The 26,104-nt window shown below is 36.7% G+C and overlaps 1 protein-coding gene across 2 annotated transcripts in view; it reads right to left on the reverse strand.

The window, feature by feature from the left end:
- Positions 1-26,104, reverse strand: part of COG6 (component of oligomeric golgi complex 6) — a 60,624-nt gene that overhangs the window by 19,181 nt on the left and 15,339 nt on the right. For both annotated transcript variants that reach the window (XM_054816592.1, XM_054816603.1), the window contains exons 5-13: positions 22,862-22,973; positions 20,804-20,886; positions 20,495-20,565; positions 18,081-18,174; positions 14,377-14,505; positions 14,173-14,264; positions 9,743-9,807; positions 5,625-5,716; positions 3,867-3,984 (exon numbers count right to left, since the gene is read on the reverse strand). In XM_054816592.1, coding sequence (XP_054672567.1) covers positions 3,867-3,984; positions 5,625-5,716; positions 9,743-9,807; positions 14,173-14,264; positions 14,377-14,505; positions 18,081-18,174; positions 20,495-20,565; positions 20,804-20,886; positions 22,862-22,973 — 856 coding nt within the window. The remainder of the gene's footprint in view (positions 1-3,866; positions 3,985-5,624; positions 5,717-9,742; positions 9,808-14,172; positions 14,265-14,376; positions 14,506-18,080; positions 18,175-20,494; positions 20,566-20,803; positions 20,887-22,861; positions 22,974-26,104) is intronic.

The following is a 26,104-nucleotide window of genomic DNA, read 5'->3' on the forward strand; positions in this document are numbered from 1 at the left end:
AGCTATTTTCTCATCCTAGAAAGGACAGCCTGAAGTCTCAGTTTCCCATACTGCTTCAGAAATTAAATTCTAGGCAGTTTGAAGGCAATGCTCAACTCAGCATGATCAATAACCTACGGAATTAAATTGTCTGTGGTGATGAGGACATCAGAGTCAAACTACCATCCTGTCATCCGTCTACATCAAAAGGAAGGGATCTTGAGGAGTGAATATACTTAATGAAACCTGCTTTGTCTAAAAAAAGTTCCCAACTAGCTACACTTAAGAGCAAGATTTGCTTAAATACTATTCTGGTCTATCAACTACTAGATAGACTGTAGATATTAAAAAGCATACCACAGCAAGACACAGTAACACACCAGCGTTTCTAGACAGTTCTCCCCACACAACAGCAGAAGAGAATTTGCACAGGGCTAAAGAAACGCTTGTGAAGTTACAAATTCACTGGTAATTATGACTAACTCTTCTGGAATTGTGTATCTACAAACAGCAATTAAGAAAACACTTCTTTTTAAATTAAATAAAAATATAGAACTGATTTCCATTCAGAATTTCTTGCTTATGATTTTCAGACTATCAGCAACATCTGATGATACTGAGGAAATACTCTGGTTACAATGGTGTAACTCGCACAGGCTATATTCACCACTTTCCAATGATCTAAACAAGAGGCACTTAAGTTTATAGAGATAAAAATATTTTAGGAACACTCTCTTTGTATTCTAATCTATTTCCAAAGTTATTTAAATTGCCTTAAGAATCATATTTTAATCAAAGTAACGGACAGCTGATATGCTTTGAAACAAGTTTATCAATTCCTTAAGATGCAAAATATAAGCAGAAATAAGGAACCATGATTTCCAGAATGTCCAAGTGAAGAGTAATTTACTGATTTTACAAATGAGTATTCTCTTTGTGCATAACAGGAGCAGCAATGAAGCCTCTGCAATCACACATGTAAGCACAAAGGGTCTGCTTTCAGTGCTTTAATCTCCTTTGAAAATAAAAAAAAATTCTGGAAGCAGTTGCAATGCATACACAGTTAGCAAAATGCTGGTAAAAAGTTCGGAAGTGAAGAAAATCCTACTAATACATATACACAATTTTGGTCTGAATACACATTAATAAAAACGATGGTAAAAAGCAACCTTGAGATTCCTCAAAATGTAAAAGCATTGTGACATTCACTACTAAATTAACGAAGACCTAAGAAAAGGCATAAAAGCTGGTTATCTGTATATTAACACTCAATAAACTAAGTAACAGGAGAATTAAATTTATGATAAAATATGGTCTTTATCTCATGGAAACTGATGTTTCTCTGAGTGTAATTCAGACTATTAATTTTGTATTTTTTGTGAAGTAAAACTAATTTCAGTCATGAGGAGATAAGGCATTATTCTATCAATTCTATAGTCCACTCATAAAGGGTAACAATATACATTGCTTCAAAGGACTATCTAGACCTCAGTCACGAGAACTACACATCAGTACAGTAAGATTCCTTCTCAGCCATAGAGTTACCTCATTGTTAACTTCTGAAGCACAGAGATTAATAAATAATTGTGGATGCCTTTGTTACTCATATATTTAATCCTCTTCTGAGTCTCTAAGCTTTTAACCTCAATTATATCCTGAGGAACAATCTTCATAGGGCACATATGCAATGTAAAACTGTCAATGTTTCATATTTAATTTAGAAAATGTGTTTATGAGAAAGAGCAATATTATGATCTTTTTACACTACATAGTAGGCTCGGTATGCCATTCATTATTTGTAATAAAACACCACTGAAGGTGGCAGTGCAATCACCGCCTTCATTTAACGTCAGTAAAACAAAATTTGACCCCTTTATAAAACAATGGCAGCATCTAGAGCCAGTTACATCCAGGCTGGGGCTGAGGGAAGGGGAACTAAGAGGGCAAAGAGGATTGCACAACCTTCCCAGAGTGACAATACAAAGAACACGCACTATGAACTGGGGGATCGCAATTCCTTTATCACTTCTCCTCCTCCTGAATTCTACATGTCTCCATACTGAAAACAGCATATCACTCAAAACAAAAGTACAAAGATTGTGAGTTATGTGAGTAGGAAAATTATGCTGGATCCTGTTTGAGTACAGATGTAAGACCCAGGGGGATAATACAACAGGGCTAAATACAAAAGAGACGAATACACAGCTGTCTTACAGTTTCAAGCCAAGAAAATTTCTTTCTTTAAGCACTACGTTGTTTGCACGTTCTTTGTAAGTAAAGAGTAGTCGTATATTTTTGCTAAGGTCTGTCACTGATTTCTCATCATAAAAGGAACAAGTACACAGATATTTTATTTTAGCTTATGTATCAGTAAGTGTTTAGAGGAATTCATGTACAGCTAGCATATGCCCATAGCAAGCTGTAAGCTGTATTTATTTATTTATTTATTTAGTAAATTCATATTGTCCCTGTCCATTGTATGTTTTATGAACTTAAGCTTTAACGGATCCCTGAAGAAGCATTAGTAGCAGAGGAACTACTGTTCTGATGACACCGCATTCAAATGGAAATACCCCATGACGACAAACAATGTACTAAGTGGACTTCAGTAGTATGGACTGTGGGTGGTAGCAACAAAGGAGTAACCCGATGAAGGAATGAAACCACTGAAGGGAGTCTACGGAAGGGAAGAAGAGGAGGAACAACTGTTCCTTTGAGAAAGTCATTCCTCAGCCCTTGCAGAAAGACAGAAATTGGGACCAGACGCAAGCTGTGCAGAATGAGAAAACTACTTTGAGACCACAGAGCAACACCGACCAAACTCAGAAAACCCCACTGAATGATCAGCAAACTACGAGGCTTTGCACAAAGAATAATTTATGTAAATCTATGTATTTTTTTAATTTTTCTTGTAGGTTAAATACAAATTATTTAGAAATACACTTACAAAACTTCACTGTTTGTTTTCCATTTTCAAACTTTTTTTTTTTTTTAAACTGGAAAAAACAGTAATGTGAGAGCTTTGTTGAACTCTGGGATTGTGCAATAATAAAGGCATCTCTTCTTGGTTTTAGGGCCTGGTCAACTCACCACACCTCACACAGGGATGCTGGATGAAGAGTAAAAGTATAGCGATGTGTAGCCTAACAATTTTCTTTGACTTTGCTTAGATTTTAGAAATGTGAGATTTAATGGACAGATCCACCAACAGCAACATGATGCAAATAGAGCAGGGAGAAATTAAAAAGAACTGTATTTGTTACTGAATAATGGGAAATTCACTGAAACACAATTCAAAGCGGTCAGCAGGAGAGGAAAAGATACCAGGAAAACGATGTTGGCTTAGGTACAGTTGTTTGGTATAACAAGTGTATATTCTGCTTTTAATGGCAGCAATGTTCATGTGGTAAAACTATTTTTATAAAAAAGACAGAAAAGCCTAAGTTTTGGTTTTACTTATCTTTACCATCTTGGGATATATTTCGTAACTTCAAGAGAGGAATTATGCACGAGTAATTAACTATTGATCTGATGATGCGTTAATATAACTTATATGGTTCAATCAGCTGACTTTGCTCTATCACACTTAGGGAAATTTCCTAATTCTGTTACTTCTCATAGATTTTAAAATTATGTAAATCTGTGTAAACGAATACTGCTAACAACAATATTTTAGCCATATTTTCACAAAAATAGAACTATTAACAGAATTAAAACATAAACAAGAAGTTTTAATGTAGTTTCATAGCTAGAATATAGAAACTACAAAACTTCGGTTTTAGAAAATGTTGACATTTAAACCAGATATTCATTGAACAACCTTACTAGACAAAAGGGAAACGAAAGTGTGTTTTGAAACATGAAGGCTGTATGATTTTGAAACAAACCTTGTCCATTAGTTTACTTGCATGAAGACTCAGGCTATTAAAGAATATTTTCTTGCTCAACAAATGCATTTCTTCAATTGTTGTCAACAATGTGGCTGCACTGTTTCCTACAATACCACTGAAAACAAAATTAAGAATTAAATAATTTGAACGGGGGGAAACATGACAGTGTCAGGTAGTTTGGACAGCATTTCAAATAAAATGACTTTCAAAATTGAAAATTAACAACAAACAATTACAGGGAACAGTTCTCCATATTAGCTGAGAGATTCACTCATAAGATGACCGTGAGAACAAGCATCATCAACTATGTCATTAAGCAGATATTAAGTACAGGATATCTAAATCTTTGCATGAACTTTTTAGTAAAATTCTAAAATTTACTGGATTTTTGTTTTGTTATTCAGAAAATCTCCTTCTGTTATAGAAAACAGATTACATAAACAAAAAGGGTTGATAACTGTTCTGTCCTACTGTCCTTTAGGGATAGTATAATCGCTCTTCTTTCTTCATTGCGATGTTAGGCATCTCCAAAAATATAATAATTCATGCCTTGCTATTCCATATGTCAAGCTATTACACTTAGCATGAGTACTGCATAAACCTTAAATGGCACTACATGACTATGCTCATCTTCTGTCTAAAGTAAAATTTAAACTTGTAGCTTGATTTTCAGGTTATAATCTTGTTGCATTTAATAGATCGTTTCTCAAACTGCATTTTCCCTTTATTAGTTGGGTGCACTTACTCTATACAGAAGAAATTATTCAGCTGGCAGAAGGTACTTCAGTGGTCTTTAAACAATGTATTAACAACACAGAAAGCAACAGATAAGACTGTCTAAGACCTTCCATTTTAACATCACATTTTCAATTGCACCAAGCTTTATAACCACTGGGAACCACAAACTTTGGAGACAGAAAAATGACAGCAAAAATCTTTCAGCTTTTTTTGACAAAAAAATTGGGAATAGCTCTTATAGGTGTTCTACCTCAGACCTGTGGTACCATCACAATCGAGGGTTTTAAATACAGCGTGAGGTGCCCAAGAACCACTTATCTCAGTCTGCCCAACATCTAAATGTCTTTTCAGACAGAAAAGAAGCTCAAGTATTCATAGTAGCGATTCAAATTCTCAGCAGTTCAGTCCAGGGCTGCGGAGGAAGTTTTTTCTGCTATTGCTGTTTCTATCCAATATGAACTACTGCAAATGCCACAATGTATAAACCCAGTGGTTCTAGCTTTTCTCCAGTTTCTGTGTTCCCAATGGCATCTGGAAGGTTGGAAGATGGTTGGTGCACCTTCAACAGCGAGATGCGGAATGAGGCAAGCATCTTTCCAATAGAAAAATGCACGTGCACAATTAGAAAAAATGGTAGCAAAATAATAGCTGTCTAAGGAAGAAAAGAAAAATTGAAGTTCTAAAGATAATTTAATTCTAACATTTTCTCAAAGGGGACTTGACTTTGTCATCTTAAATGTTTTATGTAGTTTTTTTCATGTACTATTCGTATCTGTACACAGAACAATAAAGAAAGTTTCTGTGGCAAATTGATGCTATATTCCAAAGCAGATTTCATATGAATTGAGGAATGACAACAGATAAATGGCATCTGCTTGATATCATGCACATTTCTCCTTGATTCCATTGTACAGAGTAAAAACTAAGCCATGAAAATACTGTTTTAACTATACTAATTTTTATACATATAATAAAAAAAAAGAAGATGACTTTAACATACTTTGTAATTTTGCATACCTGATTGTATGGTGGTAGAACTTGAGAAGATTAGAAATCTTGTACAGTAAAACTGCTCCTGGCTCGGCAACAATCACCTGCTCAATTCTAACCTGCAGAATAAAGAAATATAAGCATCCTTCAGGTCATACATTTCAAAAGCCAACCTCTATGATTTTATATGCAATATATGTTTGATTTTTGAAAAATAATTTAAACCAGAAATAAAGTTAAAAAGAGAATGTCCAGTTAACTGTAACATTCTGCTTGAACCAAAGTGCTTCTTGGTTGCCATGCCTCCAGGTAGAAAACAAGCAGGTATATGTATTCTTAAAAAAACCAAAAAAACAAACAAAAAAACCCCCCAAAAAACCCATTTCCCTATAGATTTTTGTTGCAACTTGTTACTGAAAATTTAAAAATAATGAGATCATTTGATGAATTAATACCAGTACGTAGTGGAATTCTCCTCAGCACTGAACAGCAAGAACAGCTACAAAGCTGCAAAATCCCTAAATTACAACAGTTGATCATTAGCATCATGCAGCAATTCAGAACATCCAAAGTATTAGGTATTTTACCCAAAAGACAAAATTTCACCTGGATCAATCTCTCCTTCACTTAAAGGACAGATTATACACTTCCTACTGGTATTTAATCAGATATATTTATAATAAACGACCAGCTAAGTTGACTGATTATCTCAACGAGGAGATACTGGCTACACAGACCAAAACAGTGCTGACTGTCTTTATAGCTGGACAGTTGATGTCTTGTCTCCATGGTACACGCAGTCTCGATCCTCTCATAAAAGGCTGCCCCAGGGTCAATCTTTGGGCACTCATGAAGCAGTGAGAGACAGTAACTTATGACTGCTCTGTTCTCCCACGTTCCTGCGTGTGAAAGGGCTACACATAAATCACCAGCCGCCACCCGCTCTCCCAAGTTTTCTGTCTGCAGTTCAATGGAGCACGATGGGCAGTAATGCCTTCTCCTCAGAGTCAGCTGCAGGGAGAATTAATTAAGATTACGCTTCCTCAATCCTCTCCCTTTGCATCTAAGTCAGAGACCAAAAACAAAGAATAATTTTTGACTCTTATTCGCAAAGCTCAATGTGCACAGTTAATTTCAACACTCAGGTGAACTCTGCTCTTCACTGCATAGGTATATACAGAGGTACAGACACAAATAGCTATCTCCAATGGTGCCTAAAGGGTCATTTGGGGAGGGATACTGAATATACTCCAGGTGTACAGCAAAAGAGAATAAGGCAGGCAGGGGAAAAAGATGAAAATCAAAATACTGACACAAAAAAAAAGCTGTAACTGAAAATAAAGAAAAGAATTAAGAAATAGAAAAAGATAGAATAGGCAGGAGGAGAGAAAAAAAACCCCAAAGATTTTAGGGTTAGGAAACAAAAATAAGAATTAAACAAATAAAGCAGGAAAAGAAGCATTGCTGCTTCCCATACAGAAGTTTTCACTGCGCAGGAGAACCACAATTTGCAAGTGACTAAATCTAACCTGCTCATGGAAGTCATGGACTTACAGTTCTTATCGTTTCCTAATCCTATGCGTCCTGTAGTCATAAAAGACTATCAGAAGTCTACGTAAGGTATCGAAAAGTGTTTTTTTCAGTTTTGACCTCATATTAAGTACTACGGAAAAGATGAGGACCTTAATTTAAATGTCTTTAGGGTTCTCCTATTTCCATCTGAAATGAGAAGACTGTGGTAAGATCCACCACTAGTGACTACTCAAGATTCACTTGGATGCCTAAAACTCAAATCAGTATCAGTAAGAAATGTGGAAAAATTACACTGCAAATAAGCATAATCCTCCTTCAAAAGTAAGGAAACTGTACATTCACATGGAAAGGCATAAACCCTAAGCAAAGTACGTAATTCTGTTAAGTACTTAAAAGTCCTCGTGGAAATGCTATGACTAGGCTTTAATCAGGCTACTTTGTATGTCAGCATCAACTCAAATCAAAGTGACAGGTTTGCAAACATCAGCAGAAATCCACTAGAAAAGCAGTATACTGTGGTGCCATACAACTACAACAAAGAGTGTTTTCCCTGAATTTAATGCAGTTGTTTTTCTTATTGTGGACAATCTTCAGAAAGAACAATGTATTGTAGAAAAGACTCCTCCAAACTGAGTCTATTTTTATTGTTCCTCTCAACACGATGGCTTGCAATTATCTAACTGCATTGTATGAAGGCTTTTCTGCTTGGCGGTTTTTGGGTTTTTTCTGCTTTTTTTTTTTTTTTTTTTGCTATGGAAGATTTCCCCAGGGGAAACAGTAAGTACTGCATATTTTACATTGGGAAGTCTAGACTGGCAGTGAATTAACATAAGTTGCATCCTATTAAAATACAGAATACAATGGGAAGTCTTTAATTGTTCCTCTAGGTTTTTTTTTCATTTTTATTAGCACAGTAACTAACTACTGATGATATTTCAGGGATATTTCTACAGACAGCAAAAGCATACAAGTGTAAAGAGTTTGGCAATCAAATCAGAAGGATTTCTGTACACCAAACTGTACAAACACAATTACTCAAAACAAGATCAAAACTCCCTCTGACTTACACAAAGGTTTGATTCTATCCCTAATTACTTTGTTGGAGCGCACAGAAACACTGAACTCAAAACATCAGCATTCAGTATTAAGAGAACTAAAGCACGCAAGAAGAACACAGAAACCTTGGGAAGGATCTTCCCCAAAAATTGTGATAATAGCTTATTTGTCTAATACAACAGGTGTTTTTTCAACAGGTCAAAAACTAAAGGCTGTGAAAGTTGATCATAATTATATGGCAACTGAAACACAGGAAGTTCCCTCTGAACATCAGGAAACGCTTTTTTCTTGTGAGGGTGACCAAGCACTGGCATAAGTTGCCCACAGAGGCTGTGGAATCTTTCATCCTTGGAGATATTCAAAAGCTGGCTGGATACGGTTCTGGGCAACTGGCAGTAGGTGGCCCTGCTTAAGCAGGGGGGGTTGGACCAGATGACCTCCAGAACTCCCTGCCAACCTCAACCCTTCTGTGATTCTGCAATATTCTAAATGGCACTTTCTTCATTTTTACTTCTCTTCCAATCTTACCTGTTTCTTATCAGGAACTTAAGCAGAGTATACAGAACCTACCCGTTAATGTTTGAGGCTAAGTATGTGGCAACTGGACACAGTTGTTATAGCTACAGTATCCTAAAATACACTGCATGGTCAGGCAATTATTGGTATCAGCTTCATCATGTCGATTATTTTATTTTGTGCTTATGCGAAGCACATCCAATAAATAAGACAGTCAATCATTTGATGGATCATTATTAATTATTTCTATAAAATGGGTCCCCTAAATTGGCTGAGACTCTAGCTTGAAAAACAACTGTGGAGGGATGAGACAGAACTACAGCAAATCAGGGTAGCATAAAGATGATAAGCAGGAAACAATTTTTCATGATTTCTTTCAATACAAGAGCTGGAGTTGTTAAATAAAACAAAACCAAAAGGAGCTGGCTTTTGACACAGCACACAGTTAAAACATGCACTTCTCTCCTGCAGGATATGTTATGAATATCAACAATTTATATCAGCTTGACATAGTCATATAAGAAAAATCTATCAAGATCTATCAAATACAAAGACAGCAGCTATGGCTCAGGAAGTCCTTAGTAAGCCCACAAGTGGGGGAGGAAACTATTCTACAGAAGTATCATGACGCAACTGCACAACCTGTACACTCTTCCCAAAGCATATGCTAATGGTTGGTCACTATGAAAAACAGGGTAGTAAGTTAAATTGATTTGTCATTTGACCCACTACAGTCATTCCTATATTCTTATCACAAAGCTGAATTTTTGTACATAAGGACTCCCGGCCTTTAGGGAAAGTGAAAGAAAAATCAAGATATAGATTTAATATCGTAATATCTCTCTATATGACTATTTAAACCCGAAATCTATGAAGTATTGAATCTTTAGTTTTGAAGGGGTTTATGATTCTCCAAGTTGAGAATCTGACTCTCAACCAAGGGTGATGAAAATACATTGTAGAGATGGGGAACAGGTTCTGGAAAAACAGGACAGAACAATTTTTATATTTAGAATGCTAAGGAAAACAAAATACTTCACCTTCAGAGGCCTGCAGACACCTTCTGTGATATGTCCAACTACTTCTTGAATATTTTCTTCTACACCTACAGTTAATGCAAACACATGCTAAGATTATGCAAATGTAATTCTCTTTTCTTCAAGACTACAAAACAAATAAACAAATGTAGGAGCTACTCCTCCATAAAAAGCATTACGAACTGCATGTTCTTTTCTCCAGAAGACTAGTTTACACCTCCACTGAACTTCAAATCTAGGCATTAAGAAATACCTGTGTGACAAAACAGAGTCCTGGAGAGTCATTACGTTATGCTATGTGATTGCTTCCAAGCACAGCATAGTGCCTGGGGATTTGAGGGAGAAGGAGCAAGGGAAAGAATAAATGATCTAGCAAGAAACTGTCACACTAAGGCTCAATATTAGCACTTCACAAAACTAAACAGAAAAAAATGGCCAGTGAGATGGTTAAGGAGCAACAGTACATACCATTTTGAAAGGCCTGAACCGTAAATGCATGCATCTGTCAGCATTTGGTACTGACGTGCTCACGGCATTGTTACAAATTGAATCACATATGTACCTCCACACTGCCGTGTGCTGCAGCATTAGCAAACGCTTCCTCCCCAGCAGCAATTGAAACTCATCTTTCACAGAACTATATACGAAAGTGAATATTGCCCTATCTTATCATGGAACACAAATGAATTGTTGCATGGCAACCGGTACTGTCATAAATCAATCAAACTGAAAGCAACAGATCTTCAAGCTCTCACTTCAGTAACAACTCAGAATAGATTTATGGAGACAGCAATACTTTAATTCTAATTTAAAACTTGTCAACAGGAGTTCATCTTCAGATGGGACCCATGCAATGAACAGTAAACAAACCGACTGTGCCATGTGATAGAAATCAGGTGACCTGAAGCTCTATTTTGCAGCTCTTGAGACTAAAAGAGATTACCTCTGAAAGTAAAAATTATAAAAGATCAGAGATGTGTGCCAATGTCTCTTTACACCAAGATACGTGAAAAGCCACGTTAAGTGGTGGCTGTAAGAATTCCAGCATACTAAAATGGTAAGATAATAAAAATATGTTTGTATATGTAAGTACGATATCAAGGAAGAAAGCAAGATTATAAACCACAAGATGCATGGTGTGTTATGTAATGACTAGCTCCCAGAAACACCCTAACAATTTACACATTTTTTAGTAGGAACAGTCACACTTTTACTGTTCATCAATATAACAAGCACCTAGCACATATTTGCAATCGTGTATCTAGACCAGATTGACTTAACAACAAGTTCTTGGGCATGAAAGTTTTAGATGCAAAAATATACAAGTTCAAACACCAAGGGACATAGAATTACAATCTTGATATATCACATGCTTGTGCCTTCACATACTTTCATATCCAATTAAAATATTTTAGATCCAGCAAACAGTAAAAAGAAATCTTCCAGCACAATTGGTTATATAACTGTTACAAGTAATAGTATGTCATGCTGACATAAAAGAATTATGGAATAAAATTCTTAGAGACCCAAAATCACTTTTAGAAAACAGTCAATTACTGACAATACACTTCTGGCTCCCTGCTACACTGCGTATCATTTTTGTCTGCATACCCTTCTTTAAGGGAGAGATCTTTTTTGAACTTCGTTTGGCTTGTGCTCTCCAGCTGGGTTCCTGTAACTCCATGAAAAATGGGTTTCTACTTCTTCTCCTAAATAGAATGCCTGCAATTCTCCCTTCCTTTCAAGTGCAAGATCTCTGTAAGATTGGAAGGCTCCTGTTAGCCGAATACCTAAGCTCCAAAGAAGAGAACCAGATGCTTTATGCTTGGCCAGTACAACGCAAAATAGTTGAACTTTTCTGAATGTGTTTTTAGTTCTTAAGATTTTAACAGCATTTTTGGTCAGATTAATTTTAAAGAGCTAACATTTGCAAGCTTAAAATTTTAAAACTTTTTAAAAGCTCTTCTCAAATACTTGATTATGGGCTACATTGTTCTCTTTAAAGTAAAAACCAAGATGGAAACATTTCTCAAAAAATGTGGCATTCACACAATTTTTCTTCCACTGGAACTAAATCCACCTCTATCTCATCCACAGCTATACAAGTGGCTGCTTCTTTTTTTGTTTGTTTTTTTTTTAAGAAGAGAAGGGAAGTTTTTGTGGAGCTGTGATTTACCACATTCTCCGTAGTCCTGAAATGACAGAAGAGCTTATAGGAGAATTTAAACAGAAATCTGAACTCAGAACAGAGACTCCTGAATTAAAATAACAAAACTAGTTCCATCTGCAAAAAGCTACTCAAGTTGAAACTAAAGTTAACACATATTACAGAAAAAGATACATCTCACCTAACTTTAGACCCTCAATTAGGTGTCTCATCTATACCACTTGCTTGAGCTCCCTCTATAGGGAATGGGAAAAAACCTCAAACAGTTGTGATGAAAATCTGCAGAAATGCCTACTTTAGATCTAACTTTTGTTGCGAAAATTTACCCTCTGGAGATGCAAATCTCTGTCATTATCTATAAACACAAATAAACAAGATGTTAACTTTTTAAAACGACTAAGTGAAATTAACTTAATCTCTGCTGTAGCCTGCACTACCAGACACCTGGAGACTGTACGATAGTACAGAAAATTCAACTTGAATCTCTCAGTACCGTAGACACTGTACTCACCAATTAGCCACTACCAACTCAGGATCTGTATTTATACAACGCATATAATCTCAAGGTACTACATAAGGCTGCACTTCCCATAAATGTTTCTTGTCAAACTCAGTGGTACCTCATAAAGTACTTACTTTCACCTTACAGATCTTATCGCATAACCATCCTTGTAATCAAAAAAAACTTCGCAAAGATGCAGGGGAATAGTTAATGGACTGCATCTCCCAGGCTTTGTCGTTCCCAGTATGAAGCTAGGAATCATTCTTTACATTTCTTGAAAACTGCACAACAGTGAGGACAAACCCATTCCTGGAGAGCTTAGGAAAACATATTTTTGCTTCAGACAGAAATACTGAATCTCTTGTTTATACTTGACTAGTCTCTTTGGAAAAAAGTTTTGTCTTGGTGGGTTTTTTGGAACATTTTTCCCCAAAACATTTATATTATCTGTATTCTCAAGTAGTTTGCTCTGATCTATGGCCGAAATGCTCTCAATATATCTGATTATGTGGTCATAGCATCTCAGCTTGACTTCCTGCCAGAAGGCCAAGGGATTTAATAGTTAAATAAAGCACTGCACAAGGAGGTGGGACAATTTCAGAAGTGAACACAGGCCTGGGCAGCAGCAGTAGCACAATAAACAGCAGATCCAGATACAGTAGCATCCTCTATGTGGCCAGCTTTTCCGGAAGGACTCCCCAGTTCAGCAGAAGTATCAGATAGTCATCTACAGAGAATTGCCATGTCTTTTTCTCTACCTTACAGCCATCATGAGGCCCGCTTTCCTGTCTTCCTGAGATAGTCAGTAAAAAACATTAAATTCAATTCTATAGTATGCTGTAACTGTGATTAAAACCCAACAACGTTCCTTTGGTTTGATTTACAACAGCCTCCTTGCTCATATACCATTAATTAGGAAAGTCAATTACTACTTCCAGCAGTAAGGGAAATGAGAATGCAAATTAACTTTAAATCTCAGAGCAGGACTCAATTAAGACATACAGTCTGAAGAGCTCACCAGATCCAGATCAAATACAAGTTCTTACACTGAGTTTGTTCCAACTGAGTACACATGCTTAATTTATTTAAAACAGTCTTTGGCTGAAGCTATGGAGGCAAATCATACTACAGGTGCTACAGGATAAAGGTTTTAAAAGCAGAGGTCCAATGTACTTAAAAGAGAGCAAAGGGGCTGAAGAATAAGCATGAGTATCTGTAGGTCTGTTAATGAAGGAGAGCTTTGATATTAAAAAGCTTCACATGTCCACGAGCACTTTGACCTCCGTAAACCTGTAATGATACGTTACATGACAGAAGAAAATTCCATTTTACTTGTAGCGTAGAAGGAAGAGAATTATAGGAAGAAGGAATTATTTAAAAAAAACCCTAAACAAATGAGCAAGGAGTAACAAGAATCCTCAACATATCAATAAGCAACCCTACAACGTTTTCAGAGGTATGTATTCATATACATTAGAGACAATTTTTGAACTCTCAACTAGTCTAAAATGTCCCTTTGTAAATTTAGTGTAAATCTATTATAAGCACAGTAAAATGAAGAGTGCATTTTGAAATACTCTTCTTCGTTAAGGGCTTTCTTCTGGCAAAATGCAACTACCAGCTACTCTGAAATTATTTCCAAGAAAATCTAAGCTCAGACTCTCATAGCTGAAGTACAGCCTAAGACATTAATCATACTTTCTGACTTACAACACACTTACTTTCTATCACTTTCCAATTTATATTTTAAAAATCTGGTACTACCTTGAATAGTTACAAGCTTTAACATAGCTTCTAGGTGTTCTTTTTCAGAAGCTGTAGCTTGATGCAACCAGGCCAGCATGTCTCCTACGTACCTAAATAAAGACAGAAATTTCTATGTAAATCAGCAGTTTATGGTGTCAGGGATTCAAAGTGGTAACAGGCAAAAGAAGGATTACTTCATATACATTCTTGTTAGTACTGTACCTCAGAGGATCGTGGGAGTGCATTTCAATAGGGCGGGGAGTACCTCCCAGACCTCCTCTAGTAAGAGCATCTATAAAGCCACGGACTACAGCACTCCTCCTAGCTGTTCCAAACTCATCCAAGGTGTACCTGTTATTGAAACATGAAAATGGGTAACACAAAACGGTTCACCTCATCATCATTTATTAGCTCAGCTTTACAGTTAATATGAGTAACCATTTTTATAGGTCTTGAAATCTTGCATCAATGCTTCTACTATGAAGCATTCAAAACCATCTGATTTTCTTGCCTCCTCTAAACAGACACTAAAGACAACTTTTCCTTGACCCTCCCGTTCCCTTACCCCACACAAATAAATACATAAATGTAAAATCAGCTTCCCCATTTTTGTACATATAAGTATGTATTGGCAGGTCTAGGACTCCGTTCACATGTTGTCCAGCTGACAGACAGAAGCAGCAACTTACTGCACTGTAACACAAGGCTTTCTCTTTTTTCTAGGCTACCACATGATTAGTAGCAAAAAGTCATTTTCATTTGATAGTTGTTCATTGGTTTTAATCAAATCAGACTTGGTTAGACACTTAATGGAGGGACAATTACAGCCCAGAGTGTGTAATCTCAAATAGCTTGCTAGTAGTAGTAGAAGTACCAAGAACATACACAAGGCTCATTTTTGGAGTAGGCTACCTTCCTGTTGGGGCTGAAGCATGATAGCAAGTGAAGGATGGGAAATGAAGACTGCTAACATCTCTGTTACATCTGCTTAGAAACAGGATTTTTACAAGCCACAGAACACTTCTATTTTTTTTAAAAACTGAATTTAAGCATTTTGAACAAAAAACATAAATTACAAAGGAGAAAAAAAACCCAACACGACAGTTTATTTTTCCAATACAATTGAAGAAATGCCAAAGAGTAAGCATGGTGTCACTTACCAATGACACCCAGCAGCTGAACAGATAGAAAAATAATAATAATAAAAATCATGTTACTCACTGACTGATGTTAAATAAGTATTGCACTCACAATTAAACAGATGTGGAGAATAAAATACAAAAGAAAATAATAAACTGTTTCTCTTTTCAATCTACATTACTATTTAACAGAGGGGGAAAAAAGCACACTGAATAATCCTGAAATTTCTGTTTAAATCTTTTTCTTCATACACTGTACTTGTTAACTCAGAGAGTAAATATCTGCAATTTAAAAAAAAAAGGCTAATAAAAAAGTCTTTAATAAATCACTGTTTACAAAATTTATGCAATGAAAAGTGGGAGAGATCTGGGATCTGCTGACTACCTACAGTCCAGGAGTAGCAGTGCTGCAGTGAAAAATCTCAGGTACTTACAGAAACCAGCTAAGGTTTGGATTTTTTTTCCCTCCGATAAACACCTATATAATGATCATTAAAGATACAGCAGCAAAACAGATCTTGTGATCTTGTTATTAGTTTAGAAAACAGCATTTAATAATGATAATTCTGTTTTAAAATGAAAAAGACTACTAATTTTCTTTTTGCTCTCAGTAGAACAGGATATAAGTGTGACAAAATCCTGCATTTTTAAAAAATTCAGCAATAACTATTATTTACACTAGAAACACAGTATTTACTACTATGCTATTACACATGCTCGTGTTAAGGGAAGAAAACAACATTTGGATTCTTTTCAACCCAGCTTCAATTTTCTAAAACCCAGTAAAGTAACGATCACTGGAGGGGTAGAAGAAGGAGGTGGAGGAAAAAAACCTTTGAAAATCAGAGTGGAAGATGGAAGAGGAACATGCTTTGAGCTATGACTCCATGTATTTTCTACGAAACAGTTTTCAATTTTTCTGTTAGAACCAGGAAGTGAAAACCAAACTGAAACGTTTATTTCGGATCCCTACTGACCACAGTTCCCAAAAGTCCATCCATGGTGCAATCTTTCCGCCACTTTAAAGTTAACAAGACATAAGTTAATATAAGAAAACAAGAACTTGTAGTTTTGTTTCTAAACTCCTGCCCTTCTCCGTCTTACTCACTTTCACCCAATGAAATCACAATCCTTATCAGATGCAAGGACAGTGATTTGGAGGAAGAGTGCATAAAATCAACAACTTAAAATTACCTTCTTCTATGACATACTGTTTTACATTTTGAACTCAGCAGTTTGTTATGTACTAAAGGTACATAAAAAATTTTGGAAGGGAATAAACTAAACCTTGAGATTTAGAATGTAAAGCATCAGTACTGCCATTTTGACAATACTGCTGTAGTAAGCAGTTAAGCATGATAATCTATGATGAGAGACATAGGGCTGCATCTTCAATAGTAATGTTTACTTTTACCTTTATTGGCAGAAGAAACGTCCTACCTACCAAGTTTTACCTTTGGTAACACTAGTATTGCTGTTTGTGGGAGAGATGTCAGAAGAAAAATGAAGTCTCTTTTGCAGATTCATTTTAAACTGGCCAGCTGTGGAGTTATCTAGAAGATGGGGTTTTTCCCCATAATTGTTAAGAAAGCAAAACAATAGTTTTATGACATTTGAAAGTAACCTAATTTAAAAAAATATTTATTACAGAAAATATAGACTGCATCTATAAAAAGTCCTATAAAATGTTGTGAACACAGCTGTGACCGATCCTTTGCAGCTGCAAAAAAGGGCCTGGAGGAGGGAATGCAAGAAAGGACCCCGCAATCCCCAGCTATGGCCCAATGTACTGCAATGCACCACATGCAATAGGTGGGGAGGTCGAGTGACATCACCTCCCCTTGAATCAACTAACTGAACTGACTGAGCATGTCAAGATGTGCAGTTTCTCTTATATTGATGCAATTTTTAAGGTCCACTTGCACTATGTATTCTGCGCATGAAGAGCTCCACGTCACATACCCCCACCTTTGCACGTTTGAGACTCTCAAAGACAAGGGTAGACTTTGAAAGACAGCCTTGTACTCTGCTGTCCTGGATGCCTGTGGCTAAAAGTAATTTGCAATAGTTGCAAATTGTGATGAATGCATTTAAAAAAAAAGTAGCATAAGAAGTACCTCTTCAGGTGTGGTCACCCCAATAAAAACAGTTCTTACAGTGCCACCTCCTGGTTAAGTTGTCTCTACTAACTACTATTTCATTATGTTAAAAAGTCCCTTGGGCAAATTCTGAACAAGAATTAAACATTACTGTATTTTTTTTTTATATATATATATATATACACACACACACACACATATAAATAAAAGTACCTCTATGCTTTAGAGGCCCATATGTAGAAGATTGTTTTTAACAGCTTACTGTACAACTCATAATGGAAGACATTCTTACAACCGGGAGCACTTCAGTAAAAGCTAATTAGCCTTTATCAATTTTTTACTTTGGGAATTTAAATGAGACAATCACATGATTTCAACAACAGTTTTTTCTTCAGAAAAACCCTACAAGAAGAGCAGAAGTTCACAATTCATTTAGCTTAAAACAAAATCAGTCTGACATTTTACTTTAATTAGAAACCAGTAAGTTGGAAAAAGTCCAATGACATTTACTGTATCATAATCATGTTAAAACGACTTCTGAAATTCAAAGAAGTTGAAATATGTTTTATTATTACTTTTTTTAAATCTGACATAAGACTAAATTGCCACCATCCTTGGTACTGTAATTCATACCTATAAATCTTATAGGCTGGAAATACTAATTTCTGTTAAAAAAACATTTACTTACTTATACAGGACAGGTCTATCTTGTAAGGCTTCCATGGCTTGAGCGAGAACTGGAGAAATGTCACATGATTCTTGCGTCAAAGTCCTGCATTCGTCTACAAAATACCAACACAGATAAAAGCACATTCTTTATGCTGTAATACCTTTTATTACAGGCTGTCAAATAAGAAAAGGAGTTAAAAACTCAAAGGTTTTTAATTTTGAATTGAAGCCTTCAGAATATGCTACCTGGCCTAGTTCATGTTAGTGTAATTAAATTCCCCCATAAACAGTACTTTGCTGTAAAATGGATGCCCATCACAAATCTCAACAATAAGAAAAATTAAAGGAAGCTTAGTATCTGGTTGCACCCATGTACAAATGTTAAATCATTCAACCATCAGAATTCTGTCAGGTTCCTTTATAATTATTTACCACATTTCAGGTAAACTATTAAGAAAAAAGAGAGCAAGTATTTAATAACAGAATCATCACAGAATGGTTTGGGTTGGAAGGGACCTTAAAGATCATCTAGTTCCACCCCCCTGCCATGGGCAGGGACACCCTCCACTAGACCACGTTGCCCAAAGCCCCATCCAACCTGGCCTTGAACACTTCCAGGGAGGGGGCAGCCACAGCTTCTCTGGGCAACCTGTGCCAGTGCCTCACCACCCTCACAGTGAAGAGTTTCTTCCTTATACCTAATCTAAGTCTACCTTCCTACAGCTTAAGGCCACTACCTCTTATCCTGTCACTACATGCCCTTGTAAACAGTCCCTCTCCAGCTTTCCTGCAGCTCCCCTTTAGGTGCTGGAAGGCTGGTATAAGGTCTCCCTGGAGCCTTCTCTTCTCCAGGCTCTCTCAGCCTGTCCTCATAGGAGAGGTGCTCCAGACCTCTGATCAGCTTCATGGTCCTCCTCTGGACTCGCTCCAACAGCTCCATGTCTCTCTTGTACTGGGGCCCCCAGAGCTGGACGCAGTACTGCAGGTGGGGTCTCACAAGAGCGGAGTAGAGGGGCAGGATCACCTCCCTCGACCTGCTGGTCATGCTTCTTTTGATGCAGCCCAGGACACAGTAGGCTTTCTGGACTGCAAGCACACACTGCCGGCTCATGTTGAGCTTCTCGTCCACCAACACCCCCAAGTCCTTCTCCTCAGGGCTGCTCTGAACCCATTCTCCGCCCAGCCTGTAGTTGTGCTTGGGATTGCCTTGACTCATGTGCAGGACCTTGCACTTGGCCTTATTGAACTTTCTGAGGTTTGCACAGGCTCATCTCTCAAGCCTGTCAAGGTCCCTCTGGATGGCATCCCTTCCCTCCAGCGTGTTGACCACACCACACAGCTTAGTGTCGTTGGCAAACTTGCTGAGGGTGCACTTGACCCCACTGTCCATGTTGCTGACAAAGATGTTAAACAGCACCAGTCCCAATACCGACCCCTGAGGAATGCCACTCGTCATTGGTCTCAACTTGGACATAGAGCTGTTGACTGCAACTCTTTGAGTGCAACCATCCAGCAAATTCCTTATCCACCGAGCGGTTCATCTGTCAAATCCATGTATCTCCAATTTAGAGACAAGGACATCATGTGGGACAGCGTCAAATGCTTTGCATCTGAGCACTGAAGCAAGCTGTGGGTTTGTTTTAGTTTTTTGGTTTTGTTTTTTTTTAAAACTTTAATCACATCAACTATATAATCATGTATATTCCATGCATGAATGTGGAAATCAGATAAACTAAATCATACATCAGCATAATAACGATGAATTTTCATTAGGGTGAAATCATAACAATGATTTGAGGCTTCAGCATTCACTGAAGAACAGCTAACTAATATAATATCACATTGTACCAGCTTTTCTTCATAAATCTTCCTGCCAGTGTCTTGGGAGAAAAAGAGAAATAATACAAAAGCATCTACATTTTACACTATCAAAACATTACATTGAACACTGACGCTTGGGTCCACAGTACATATGCAAAAAAATAATCATCTGCTATCATTCAAAAGAGCATCCTGATAAAGTAAGTTTGGGCTTTATTTTTCTTTTTTAAAGGTAAAAAACCACTCCTCACACTAAACTAGATCTTACTACTAAATTGTCAAAACTAAGAACTTCTCTGTGACCTGCAAAAAAATGACTTGCAATACACGTAACAATTTGCTTAGACTACCGAACTGTAGTTGTTCTCTGTGGAAAACTATCTGAAAATACAAATAAATAATACAGTTTTACAAACAGAGATAAGACTGGGCCAAAAAAGGAGACAATCTCCAGTTAACTATTTGGTTCACAACAGATCTTTCACTAAGAAGGAAACCCACAGCCTTGTTACTGAATCTTGGAAAGGATTTTTGCTGAGTTTAATCCACATCAAGGAATTAAAGAAATCATCATAATAATATTCATAAACATAAAAACATTCTTAGTCCTACTTTGAGTCCATCTGTAAAGTCGTTCGTAAGATGTCTCTTGCAGTAAGGCCATCTGTTCCATAATTTCCAAGCTAGAAGAAAAAAGATTTTATTTGCAAATACTATTTTTGGTAGTACTACCAAAGGCATGTACAAATAAAATAAAATAAAATACACCATTATTAAAATTATTAAAATTTTAAAATATGTTACTATGGTTTTATGTTAAATGCTCCTATCTAGTCATATGAAGTAAATTATGAGACCTTGCTGCAAGTTCTGCTTTTAATGAGGAAATGGTTATCTTACACTCATTTAAGTAGTACTCACCCTGCCCTCTGCTGATTTGTCCGGAGGAGAATCTTGACATCATCGTGAATTTGCTTTACTCTTCCCAAAGCCTTGAAAAAATCCTAAATCAATTGAAAGAAAAAACAAAAGCAGTGTTCAAACGCAGTAACTTCTCATTCAAATCTCTAGCATTCTGCACTCCCCATTTCAAATCCGTATTTATGTTCCTTGCAGGTCTGTGTTCCAAGTACTGTTCTGAAAATACAATTCCACCCCTCGCATCTCACCCTTCGTTCCACATTAATAGCCTTAAGATTTTTTCTTTCCCATTGCATCACACCCTTCCAAAAAAAAAAGGCAGCAAAGATGTGGTTTTAATCTGTCTTTTATGTAGCATGTGTGTGTTTTAGGTTGATTAGTTAACACTTTGGGGAGATTTTGAGGACATTATTATACATTCTATCATCTTTTCTCTATTAACATTAGCAACTAAATAGCAAATTGAAACATTACAAAGTATAATGATTATAGGTTGATTTTTTTTGTTGTTTTCATATAATGGAGTAACAATTTCTAAGAAAAAATAAATGTTTGCAATAGACTAGATCAAGTTTTCCATGACAATCTTCCCCTTCTAAATAACTCAGCAGCAGCAGCGAAAAAAACCCAAACCACCAACTAGAAAACACAGACATATGGCCAACAGGTTATTTTGTTACTGTTTTAGAGAACAAATGGCAATCCACTACCATTTTCAAAGGCAGGTCTTCTTATGAAGTCATCTTCCAAACATCATAGGGGAGACCAAAGAATTCAGATATAACTGTTTGTTACACCTTTTGTGACCTCCACACGGTTTGCTTCAGAAAAGTAAGGTCCCATTCTGGCTGAAGTTGTATACAAATATACATATTCTAAGTGAAGTAATGAAATGATTTAACCTACTGCCTTGAAGATCATGTTTATAAAAACCCAAATAACTCTTCCTTCAGGGGAAAAAAAATAAAAAATCACCAAAACAGAAGCCTAACTAAAAATGTTTCAAGCACACTGCTTGATTCTATCATAGGAGAAAAGCACACACGATTTTACTGAAGTCTGCCATTTCAGTAGCACAACTATATCTCAGTCACTTCTGCACATTTTCTATGCAGACCAAAGTATCAAAAGAACTAATCCTTCTGCTGTGAACCAAGCATTGAATAAACGGCACAGTGTTGCTGTCATTGCTCCCTGCAACACATCCTTTTTAGAAACCTGAATGTTCTTTCACAGCAATAGCTGGTACGAAAGCATACAGCAATTACTCAAGTGCACAATCATTTAACATATTCCATTTACGCTGTCATTAGCACTGTTTATGGTTATCTGCTCCATGTCTTTAATAATGCTTTAACTGCAGACAGGATGCTTGTGGAAATGAGATAGTATGTCTCAGCAGGTAGTCTACATTTAAGTGAAAGTTTCTATGCAACTACACTAATAAAAATCTATTAAGTGTACTCAATTCTCTCATTATTCATTTTGCTTTTACTGCAGAACAATGTGCGTTCTTATCTAAACCATAAACATATTCAAAATCTTGTTTTGGAAAGTGGCTAAAAGTGAATCAGCACCTAATATCTTCAGCAATCAAATAATAATGAGGGAAAACCTCAGCTTACATTGTTTCAAGTCACTGAATACCTATCTACATGCATATGCAAAGCGCACACACACATGCCCAAGGGTAGTGCTACATATTACCGAAGCACTGCAAATTTCTCATTTGCTTTATTTGAGTGGGATGAAGTTTTAAAGCATCTTCACTGAAAAGTCAGGCTTCGCAAAGGTCTTTTTGAAGTGCAGAACCACATGATACCTCATTTGCCCCTTAAATTCATTACACAAACTAGAATTTAATGTTGATTTTCTTTCTTGTTACTTGAATCTTTCATCACACATTTCAAACTCATCAGAAATTCACCATTTTGTTAAAAGGTACATTCCTCCATAAAAAATTAAATTACAAACTGATAATATGATCTCATGTACAATTCAGCTAGGATGCTTCTACATTTTAGTTCAGGGCAAAGCTTTTAATGTTCATTGAGTTACCTCAGTAATTGGCTCATCTTTCGTGCCTCGAAGGAGGTTCATTTCATCTGGTGTCAGCTGGAATTTTGTTATGAATGCATCTGCAACTTGTGCTTTCATTTCTAGCCTCTGACTGTAATAAAACAAGGTTAAAAGAACATTACCTTTTTATGCTTATCTCTGATTTATTTTGCATATTCATACTTTTGGAAACATAATTAGCATTAGAAATCAGTGTTAACAAATTGTAATAGTACATTCTTGCCATTTAACACTCATGTTGTATCTTCACATACAATTTTCTATTAAGCTTACATATATTACTGAGTAAAGGCAATATAAAGGTAAGTTAACACATTTGAAAACTAGTAAGTTCTTTAAAAAAATACTCCTTTAGTGTTTGTATCACAAGTTATGTAACCCAGATACTTTGTGCTTGTACAGTTGTAATGATTGCAGTTACTTCCTTTCAAATTAATCAAGGAAAGAATAGGATCTCATCTCATATTTTCAGAGATACACAAAAAGTTGTAGCGCCCAAAATGAGAAAATGATCATTAGATTAATCTACTTTTCTGTAGAACAGATCCATTTCTTTTTAACAACATATAGTTGGGATACAAATTTACTAATCTCACAAGCAATCAAAAGGTAACTGCTCATTCTCTTGTATCACCCTCCCCAAAATAAACGCAGCAGCAACATAATACACAAACGCCATCTCGTGGGCAGCACCTTTTTGCACGTTTTGTCACAGACAACCACAAAAGGAACCAAACGAATAGAGTTTTATTCCACAGGAAGGGACTGAAATTCCTGTAGCAACGGAAAAATTGCTCAAACTGTGGTTTGAGCATACAGCATTCCAGGAAATAAAAACTACATTTTCCGGACAATGAGAAGACACTAATTAGTTATTTGTAGAACAAGGGTCAATTACTGCAAGACCATTTCAGCTTCCAATGTAGTTTCTGCAAGATAAATACACTATTATTATAGGGCGGTAAGACAGGCAAGTACACTTATAATACTGGCTGCAATAATTAAATTTCCTTGCAAGATCAAAGCTTGAAAAGTAAGCTTTTACTTATTTACTACTTCTCTACTATCCAACTAGTGGCTGGACTGTGTTCAGCTGTAAGAAGCAAGGAAAACTGGCTTCCTTTCTGCAGACATGGACTGCCTTCCCATCCTGCAGTTCCACAAACTCTTTTAGAGATCAGATGAAGTGTTTCCTAACAGTCAGTGCTCTAGTGTAGTGAACAGTGATAATGAAGGGAATATAAAATCCAACAGTGTTCTAAAAGTAGAATTTATGAAAATCAAAGGGGAAAGCAACCCAGTACTTCTTCTCCCAAGTAACAAGTGATAGGACAAGAAGAAATGACCTCAAGTTGTGCCAGGGGAGGTTTAGATTGGATATTAGGAAAAATTTCTTCACCAAAAGGGTTATAAATCATTGGAACAAGCTGTCCAGGGACATGGTTGAGTCACCATCCCTGGAGGTATTTAAAAGACACATAGAAGTGGTGCTTAGGGACATGGTTTAGTGGTACACTTGGCAGTGCTAAGTTAATGGCTGGACTTAAAGGTCTTTTCCAACCAAAATGATTCTATGATTCTAAGTTACATGGAAAACACCTAAGCAAAAGGGAAAACAAAAAACTTATATGCTTTAATACCACATCTTTAATTGATAAGTCAGGTTTCCCCAGGGTCCTATGCAGATGTAGCTGTTTTGCCTTTACACTGACAGTTTTGCAATGCTTAAAATCCATCTGTCTGGCTATTTAATTTTCTCTAAGTAAACTCCACAATTGCAAATTCAGGGTCTCCATGGAAGAAACAGGAAGGGAAGAAACAAAAGTGATGGAGGTTAATTTTGGCCAACTAAACAGGCAATGACAGCAGATGCATTCATAAAAATTATAGTCCTTTCCAAGAAATCTGGTGGTAGCTCACCGCAAATGAGGAAGAACAGGGAAGAGGTCTACAAAGGGAGGGCTCAGGAGTGCATAGGCACCTTGGAAATGAGAAAGTGCAGGTACAGGAAGAAAAAGGTGAGAAAGGTTATTTGGAAGAGAGGAAAGAGATTTAGAAGCATGATGATGGTTTGGCATGGAGGTGGAGTCAGTTTTCTACCACAAGGAATAGAGAAAAGGGAGGGAGAGATTTGGAGAGCATGGAAAGTACCAAAAGACTCCAGGGGCAGAGAAGGGAGACATGCAAGGTCATGAGTCTCAAGGGACTGATGTTGCCCCATCTTTTCTTAGAATAACTTTATGTAAATCTCTCATGTTGGGGTAAGGACACACAAGACTGTCTTCAAAAGTAAAAGGAGCTGGCACTGTTTTCCAACCCTGCTGATACGCTTTTCTGACAGGATGCATGGTAGACCTCAACATAGTGGATGGAGAACTGAAGAATACCATTTTGAACATATTCCACAAATTTTCAGCAGGAAGATTAGGCAATAAAATCAGAAGAGAGGAAGCCATGGTGTAACTTCAGCAGAAGATAGAGGAAAAAATACCAAGAGAAGCTGTCTACAAAACGTACTCAACAAGGATTAACAGTCAGGAGGATATTAACAAAAGAGCATTTTTAATTAAATATTAGGCTTGTCAGAGATTTTCTTATGATAACTATGTCATTCTCACAACACAGCTGAAAGATGGATCAGGTCTGCTCTGTAGTAATATATTTCATCACTGCAATGATGCCTTAGCCATTCTGCTTAGGCTGCCTCAGCCATCCCTGCTCATCCCTGGGCTGTATTGCCCTTTCCACTGTGCTAGAACCATTGCTTATAGTATCATGTAGTGAATTGGATCAGGGAATAAATCTGGCGGGACAAAACCAGTTTTTATTTAATTTTTTTCTTGGAAGGAGGTTACATGTATTCTCTAATTCAGTTTACCACAGGCCTGTACTAAAGGACTGTGGGGTACTAAGTTATGCAAAGCAGAGTGAGCTGCCAGAGGCAGGGGGGTAATGACTACTTAGTTCACTGCTGCTATGAATAGTCATGAAAACCACACTTCAGAACTCTTCTGGGGTATAAAAAGAGGTCATTTCAATAGTCAGATAATAATAACAACAACAACACGACCCTCCCCTTTCAACTTCCCCCCAAAAACCTAGAGGTATACGACAAATTGAAAATCAGGCATGGAGGCTTAAAACTTCAACCAATGATGGTGCTTTCAACAGCGCTCTCCTATTCCACACAATTGTGCTGTTGAAGTCTAATCCATCAACATC

The sequence above is a fragment of the Grus americana genome, chromosome 1 (assembly GCF_028858705.1).
Source record: "Grus americana isolate bGruAme1 chromosome 1, bGruAme1.mat, whole genome shotgun sequence".
Taxonomy (NCBI): Eukaryota; Metazoa; Chordata; class Aves; order Gruiformes; family Gruidae; genus Grus; species Grus americana.